The sequence below is a fragment of the Sinohyriopsis cumingii genome, chromosome 14 (genome assembly GCF_028554795.1).
Source record: "Sinohyriopsis cumingii isolate HCF-2022 chromosome 14, ASM2855479v2, whole genome shotgun sequence".
NCBI lineage: Eukaryota > Metazoa > Mollusca > Bivalvia > Unionida > Unionidae > Sinohyriopsis > Sinohyriopsis cumingii.
In genome coordinates, this window is record NC_142974.1 from 95538264 (window position 1) to 95547759 (window position 9496).

A 9496-nucleotide genomic window follows, 5' to 3' on the forward strand; every position below is an offset into this window, starting at 1 on the left:
TTCTGTCCATTTGGATTACACACATTCAAGGACATTTGATCCTTGCCCAAGTGGAATCCGTTGTGGGTACTAACCTGGCTGAGCAAGACACTATTTGAACTGCTCTCAAAAATTTCATTGGTTCACCTCTCATTTAAGTCCTGCCTTCTCACTGCATTGGTGAATGGAAGGCAGAATCAGCATATATATGACCTATTGTTTGACCCATCTACATGCAGTTCCAACATGGGTCAGTATCACTCATGATGGTCCTGCTTTCATTGACAAGAACAGACTATCATTCTTGAGTACTCAGACATTGATAATAATTCCAGTCTACTCTGGACACTTCATCTCAAGGTCATCTACAGGTCCCAGGTCCCACTTTCTAAAGTGTTACTTACGGAAAACCAAGTCACAAGTGAGATCACACTTCATCATGACCTCACAGAGAGAAATGACAATATATCAACACAGACACTTTCATCCTGGAAAAACTGAGTTATGCATTCTGCATATTGAAAATAACCTCATGTAAATAAATCTTGGCTCACAAAGTTAGTACATCCACCACAAACCTTGTGTAAGACCAAAACTGTTCTCTACCTGGTATTATCCATGGCAGGAGATGGAGATCCACGTACGCTTCTCCAGACTTAATCTCAAAGATCTTTCAGCCTAAAAGGCTCAACTTGATATGGTGTGACCCATAGCTGTGGCACAAAAAGATTACCTTCCCAGGTCATTTGACAGTTTCATAGTTATGCAGCTTCATGACTTTTGCTGGATTTGTGGGAGTGAAATTTTTCCTTTTTAAAGCTGTTCCCTAACTTTTGGAGTCTATTTTCCACTCAATCTAGAAGCTGTCTCACATACCTTTGGGGACTGGAAATAATCTTTCTGGGGTAATGATAGGTATCTCCATACACCTCTTACAAATTCTCACTAAGGTATTATGACTGAGTAACATATTCAAAGAAGTAATCGATAAATTTTTTTCTAGTAAAATATATTTTTATAATACCTACCTAATCATAATACACATACACTCTCCTAGCCTCCTTGTGGTTACATATTGACAGTGTGCCCTCCACTCCAGTAGTAACTGATGATTTCACAGGATTTGGCACCAATCCTGGTTTCAAGAAGAGATCACTAACTGCCAGCTAGGTGGACAGATAATTTTTAGCTTTTTAGCTAAAAGGTTATAATCTATGAGGCCCAGATTTACAAGGTAGTAGTAGTTCTCCTAAGGTATTATAATTCATAAGACTTTTTAAATTTCTCTTTAAATATTCTTAATATTGAGGTTATTGATTTACAGGTATGGATTGGAACCAAAGCTGGCACAATCTGCATCTACAACGTTGAAACCAAGCAGTCTTGCAGGGAACTCCAAGCACACAAAGATACAGTACGAGTCATTTATAGTGCACAGGATCGCTATATCATTAGTGGAGCAGGAAGTAAAGATGGCAGAATAGCATTTTGGAGTGTTTCTACCAACACCACAGATTCTGAGAGTTATCCTGACCATGATGCAAGTCTTCCAACTCAAGCAGGAAGTCTTCAAGCTTGAGATTTCTTAAATTATTGACAAATTTTGAAAATGATATATTAATAGTAGAATGATCCATTTTAAGTGTAAAAGTAATCACAGAGATCAGACATAACAAGCTATTTGTGATATCAAACATTATGTCATGATCATACTTTCATATACATTTAAATCATCCATGAAAAAAACAAAAATTATGAATAAAATGGGAGAAAATAAATCAGAAAACATGATTTTGCCAACTACCATCTATAAAAAGGACCATACATGTTTAAAAGAATACTTTACCATTTGTTAACATGAGATAATTATATTTTACTCTAAAGACAACCTAAAGAGACCACGTTAGATAGTGTAATCAGTGGTTATTATAGAGAGTCTTGGCTATATTTTATAACTAAGATCATTGCATGGTTATAGCTGATTTAAAAGTATTATTGAAGTTCATTGTGATGGACAAGTACCATATATACTTACATATAAGTCAGATCACACTGTAAACTCCTTCCTGTTGCTTGCTACAAGTAAATCTCCCTTGGAATGCCAAATAAGTGTATTATACATTTACTTTGAGGGTGGAGCTATGAATAGTTTCTAAGTTATGACTCAGGAGCAAGGTCCAAGGGAGTAATGAGAGACCTAGCGAAAATTGTGGCTGTATAAATGACTTGGCCTGGTCTCTTCATATTCCCCCCTCCCCAGTGGAGCGGCATACCTACCAGTCATTATTATTTTGGCATATTCACTATGATTTTACACAGTGAATTAGGTTTTGTACTTGCCTGGGTATTGATCACACTTTTAGATACATTTGATCAAAATAGAATCAGTAGAAAAACTGTCCTTTTTCAAATGCATTTTGTTAATTGCTAAAAAATGGTAGTGGAGCTTGTTTAACTTTAAAACTTGAGATACAAAATGTACAAAGTAAGGGTGTTTCAGAAATGTCAAATAAGATACATAAGCAGTGTAATACAATGCTTTAAGTTTAGGACCTTATTATACTCATTCCAAGATTTTATTATCAGTCACATTGGGAAGTTAGCCATGCTAGATAAAGTGTGTATTGTAGTTAAACTTTAAATTATTTTGTGCTTGATTTATGGTGTTAATCAATTTGGATTTTAACACTTTCTGATAGCACTTAAATCATCTGCAGGTCCAAGTTAGTAAGGAAAATAAATATATTTTTTAATATAATTTATTTTAATTATGACATATAGTATGTAGAGTACATTTTTATGTTCAGGTTATGTTTTTTGTATACCTGGATTGCAATTGTATTTCTCCAAGGTTTGCAGATATGGGGCAAGATTGATAAAATCAATCCCTGCTTGATAAATATTAACTGTAGTAAACAAATTATAGCAGATAGTTTGACCATTCCCCTTAGTTTCATTATATCTTGCAATGTTTTTAAATGAGATAACTAGTACTGTCTAGTAGTTGGATTTCTGATTACTGAGAGAATACACATACATTTAAGGGTATGCTGATTTGAATTATTTGAAGTCATCAGCTAACCTGATTGATACAGTAACACGCTTTTGTGAACCTCTCAGAGAATGACTTTTACTGTAATTTATTCATGTGATGAACATGTATGAGCTGTAATTCATTTTACATGGAAAGCTAAAGTTAGTGTGAAATCTTCCTGCATTTTTAAGAAAGCTGGATTTGAGGTGCTGAACGACTTGTCTTTTTCCATTTTATCATCCATCATTTTTAAGAAGCTACTTGATAGTTTACATAATTAAACTATATGTTGAAATTATGAACTGTAGTGTATATCTAGACTTGATCAATTTGCTTATAAGGATAGGGACAAGACCTAGATTTCATATAAAGAATGTAAGACTGGACTGCAGACTAGAATCCAGCAATCTGACCAACATTTCTTTTTACATGAGATTCTTCTATGACGTGTTTTTTGCCCCAACCTCTATAGCCTACTTGCACTATTTTCATGGAAATCTGAGCCCCAACCCCTAGAACTTATTTGCATTACTTCCACTTCCATGGAAATCTGAACCCCAACCCCATGAACTTATTTGCACTACTTCCACTTCCATGGAAATCTGAACCCCAACCCCTAGAACTTATTTGCATTACTTCCACTTCCATGGAAATCTGAGCCCCAACCCCTAGAACTTATTTGCATTACTTCCACTTCCATGGAAATCTGAGCCCCAACCCCTAGAACCTATTTGCATTACTTCCACTTCCATGGAAATCTGAGCCCCAACCCCTAGAACTTATTTGCACTACTTCCACTTCCATGGAAATCTGAACCCCAACCCCTAGAACTTATTTGCATTACTTCCACTTCCATGGAAGTCTGAACCCCAACCCCTAGAACTTATTTGCACTACTTCCACTTCCATGGAAATCTGAACCCCATCCATGGATAATAATGCTGGGGGTCATTACCCATAATCGGTGAGATATATTATATGTTGACTTGTTACAAATGTTTAAAAATCAGTAAAGAAATATTTTAAAATATCATAGTAATTATAATTTTTAGCTGTGCTGATTGAAAGTCAGTTTTGAGGAGCATATGTTATGATCATTAAATCCAGTGTCCAACATCCAATTATCAGTTTAGTTATATGTAAATAAGAAATATTTTCATGTACTTTTTTAAGGTGCAAATACAGAATTAAAATCATAGAAAGTTTAGAATAATAAAGATGTTTAAAGAAGTACATAGCATTCCTGCCATAACGTGTCAAGGTAAAAATGTGATATTTTTAAAACTCCCAAACCCATCCATCCACAGAGTCATGTTTTAAAAACACACGATTGTCCGTGATCTTCAGAAAAAAACAAACAACATCACTGCAATATATATGTCCTGAAAATGTAGCATGTATAAACAGTAAACAACCTAATCAGAGCCCATGTAAAACTATCCATAGGATAGTTGACACTGCATATTGTCAAAAATGCAGTTAAAGGGAAAGGTGGTTAGGCATAAACACCTACCATTTCATATATTACTTAATTGGCTCACAGTAGCTTGGGGGATATGTTAAGTCCTTTGGAGACTGCTGGGGGGTGGGGTGACCACCATCCTAATTTGCATAAGTCCCCAAAGTGGAGGTATTCAATTCATTGTGAGTAATAGGTAAATCCAAGAGATGCTAGATGTGTGTTGAAGAAGAAAAGTTATGACACATTGCTTTGAATGCGAATGTTTAAGACTTATGTATTAAAGATTATTGGCAAGTGTGTGAGCAGTGGCAATGTTTCACTGAAGTTGGATTTTACTCCATTATATAAAACTTGCAAAGCATGATTAAATTTATTTCAGTTGTCAGAATAGTGTTCAAGTTATGATTCCACTCTGAGCGTAATTTTGGAAAAAATAACCTATCCAGAAAGCAAAGCAATGATCTGCAAATTTCATACCTCATGGTTTTATTTGTGAATTGCAACAGCAAGGAGGAGCATGTAATTATTTGACATACAGCAAGCAAAATACTGCCCACCCCCAGCAACTAAATTATTGAGTACAGCATATATTTTTGGCATCCCATGGATTTTAAATGCAGAAACTTGGTGTATGTTTTTATTTAATGACAATGTGCTTGTGACATTGTGAGTATTTGAACATCCGTGTATGGTGATGATATCTGACAATGCTAAGTCTACCAGCTATTTTATTCTCTTTCTAACTGTATTAAATGCTTTCAAGGAAACAAGTTATTTCCTGTTATTCAGATTTGAATTCTCAATATTTGATTGAAATAGGCGCATGTTAAAAGATAGCATATTCTCAATTTGATGTCATCTCTTTGGTCAGGTGCATTGCCCCCACCCCCACCCCCCCACCCCCGAATTAAAGCACACTTTTTGTGACTCAGAAACCACCGAATACTGTCTGGGAATATGACAGGATTTGTATATGGTCTTACCCCAGACTTGTTTACAGTAATGTCATGACTTAAATACAATATTATCATTCAGATCTTAATCATGAAAAGAGTATTTGGTTTCCCTAACAACTATTTGCAGTCTTAGGAGCCAATGGCAGTATTAAGTTACAGATCATTACATACATATCAGTGTTACAGATATTATGAACATCATTACATAAATATCAGTGTTACAGATATTATGAACATCATTACATAAATATTAGTGTTACAGATATTATGAACAGCATTACATACATATCAGTGTTACAGATATTATGAACATCATTACATAAATATCGGTGTTACATATATTATGAACATCATTACATAAATATCAGTGTTACAGATATTATGAACAGCATTACATACATATCAGTGTTACAGATATTTGGAACATCACTACATAAGCACCAGTGTTGCAGATATTAGGAACATCATTACATAAATATCAGTTTTACAGATATTTGGAAGATCATCACATACATATCAATGTATCAGATATTTGGAACATCATTACATACATATCACTGTCAGTGTTACAGATATTTGGAACATCATTACATACATATCAATGTTACAGATATTTGGAACATCATTACATACATATCAGTGTTACAGATATTGGGAACAATATTACATACATATCAGTGTTACAGATATTTGGAACATCATTACATACATATCAGTGTTACAGATATTGGGAACAATATTACATACATATCAGTGTTACAGATATTGGGAACAATATTACATACATATCAGTGTTACAGATATTGGGAACAATATTACATATCAGTGTTACAGATATTGGGAACAATATTACATATCAGTGTTACATATATTGGGAATTCACAGAGGGTAAGTACAAACACACTATTCAACTCAAAGCTATAAAGTTCATACACAGTTCTTATTGATAGAGGCTGATTAAAACACTAGTCAGCTCAAAATTCTATAAAGTTCACACACAAGTCTTATTGACAGAGGCTGATTAAAACACTAGACAACTCAAGATTCTATAAAGTTCATACACAAGTCTTGTTGACAGAGTCTGATTAAAACACTAGTCAACTCAAAATTCTATAAAGTTCACACACAAGTCTTATTGACAGAGGCTGATTAAAACATTAGTCAACTCAAAATTTTATAAAGTTCACACACAAGTCTTATTGACAGAGGCTGATTAAAACACTAGTCAACTCAAAATTTTATAAAGTTCATACACAAGTCTTATTGACAGGCTGATTAAAAATGCTATTCAACTCAAAATTCTATAAAGTTCGTACACAAAGAACAATGACATCAGTAAATACATCACATTTTGTAAAATAATTATTGAAAATTGTGTTCTTAGTCAGGTATATTTTTGTAGTTAAATGTACTTCTTGAGATTAAGTGTTTGTTCAAAATATAAGCCAGATATAGGCTTTATAACCTTTACCACATTATACTGTTTTCAGTATTACATAAAGTTCATATTGATCTATGCAAAATGGAGAAACTGTTAGCAGGTTTGCTGGTTCATAAAAGTTTTTTTTATTACTTACAGAATAGTTCTGATTTCTTATTGATTGAATAAGTCACATACTCTCAACAAATGTCTTGGTTTAATCACAGTGATTGCTCAGCATAACAAAGTTATCATGCTTGTGTGCCAATATGCTTAGATCATGGCATGGAAGTAATAAAACAATTACAGGCTTTTGTTTCAATAAGTACATCTGAGATATAGACACTGGCATCCACTTGGTGTCAGCCAATGTATTTCACAGGTCAATAAAATAATATAATGAAATATTTTTGAAAAAGTCACTATAATAATGATCCAAGAAAATATCTAAAAATTTGCTGTAGCATTATTTTAATGCAGAGAGTAATACTGTAATATAGTAATACATTTAATTGATGCCATAAGGAGGAACTATGTTGCTGATCATACATTTGACACCATAGGGAAGACAAGGACACAAGTGAAAGCTAGGGGACAGAGCGATTTTAGAACCATTTACATTTACATGCCTTCAATTCTTTTGAAAATTTATTCAATTTGTTATTTGTATATTCTTATTTACACAAATTATTTAAGATGTTGATAATTGCAAAACTTTAAATGAAGAAATCCAATTTTATTTTTAGTATGTAACTTTCATAACTTTATTTTTGCAGAACATGTAAATTTTATCTGCTTTCAATTTGTGCATTTTAATTTTTAGTATGTAATATTTGTTTAATGTTTCATAATAGTTGTGTCTTCAGTTATAACTGATTCCTGTACATATTTACAAGATTTTAATCAATTTATAACTATGTTCAATACATGTTTTTGAATAATACCTGTTTCTATTCTTATCTCATTAGCCTCATCTATTGGCCTTGAAGCTATCCGGAATTTTACTATGGCCATTGCCCATTTTTCTTTTATTGGCATGTTCCTTTTACAGATACAAGTAGCTTTTGACCAGCTTTGCATCTCTCAGTATCTTGAATGAAATTGATAACTACTGGCAGGACTCCGTGATTTTTCTTTTAAATAAATTGTTATGGTATAGAATTTTGCACTAGAGTTTTCATGTGAGTATAATTACTTGAACAAGTCCACATGGACTTGAGTACATACGACATATGAGTATAGCCCTCTAATATCTTGATTGAGTTTGATAACTTGGTCTCCATTACCATGGGTTTAAGGTCAGTGGTCATGATTTAAAAACTACCAGTTAGCTAGTGAGTGCAATAACATTGGTCTATCACAAATAGATCTTTATTAATTTGATACTTGAGTCTCTGTCAACAACATTTTAATGTACAAGTGGCATGGTTCAACAATGAATTAATGAATCAGTTGGCATGGTGCAACCGTGGGTTAATGTGACAATTGGCAAAGTTCAGCCATGGGTTAATGTGGCAATTGACAAGGTTCAGCCATGGGTTAATGTGATTATTCACATGGTGCAACCATGGGTTAATGTGACTTTTGGCAAGGTGCAACCATGGTTTAAAATTACGAGATGGGATTATTGCTATTGATGGTAAATGCAAATAAGTCTAATGATTTGTTATAAAATGTTGTAAATATTAATCATTCCATCCATTTTTCCATCCATCTTTTGTTCCTTTGGATTTCTTTTCTTCAGCAGCAGAGGGAGTCAACAGATCTTTTGCTAGAAAGTCATTTTTGAAGAAATAAAAACTCATATGAAGAAAACGAAAAATATAAGCGCAATAATGTCAAACTGAAGCCTCTAACTTACAAAGAGTTTCTCTAATTGGGTTAGTTTATTTTGTTACTTTATCTTTGTCGTTCGTGTTTTTCTAAATTTGTATGTGTGTTTTGTTTATGGCTGGAAGTTTCATTGAGGGCGTACCCTCTCTGCTGCTATAAATGTATGAGTAATTAAATCTCTCAACCAATTATTTTATCAAGACCTATACAATATCACGATTGAGAATCATATCAATTTATTGTTATAAATCTGTGTGAAGTAGATTGTGCTTATGAAAAGAAGTTTTTTAATCTAATCATGTCCATATCCCCACTAGACCAAGTCTGATGAATATTTCGCAGAGTATGTGTATCAACTCCATTAAATACAACTAAAATAGTGTAGTTATCTCTGATCACTCTAGGTATTTGAGTATATCATTGAGTAACATAACTCACATCTGTGTTTTTATGTCTGCCTCGAGAAAATATTTTTGCTGGATTTTATTGTTTATCAAGCATTATGTCATCATATACTACTAAATTATTAATAAATCCATCGAGGTCATCTACATATGGGGCTTCATTAATATCAGTGATAAACTTAATAAAGTCATCACCATCTTCCTCCAACAATTTTGTGTTTTCATTAAAATCTTTAAGTACATTGTAACATCTCTTATCATCAACTGACGGAGCTACTAAATACAACTTGTCCCACTTGAGCCATCTCATTATCAAATTAAGCAGTAATTACATTTTACCAGACCCAGATGGACCATTATTATCATTCTGATGGAATTCGGTAATGCTGAAATATGTTTGACTGGCTCA

At 33.4% G+C, this 9496-nt stretch overlaps 1 protein-coding gene across 3 annotated transcripts in view; it reads left to right on the forward strand.

Annotated features, from left to right (window-relative positions):
- The window catches only part of LOC149784426 (DENN domain-containing protein 3-like), a 432202-nt gene extending 422913 nt beyond the window's left edge, over positions 1-9289 (forward strand). For all 3 annotated transcript variants that reach the window (XM_089932491.1, XM_089932490.1, XM_089932494.1), the window contains one exon: positions 1304-9289. In XM_089932491.1, the coding sequence (XP_089788617.1) occupies positions 1304-1558 (255 nt within the window). In that variant the 3' untranslated portion in view covers positions 1559-9289. The remainder of the gene's footprint in view (positions 1-1303) is intronic.
- Positions 9290-9496: the final 207 nt, after the last annotated feature.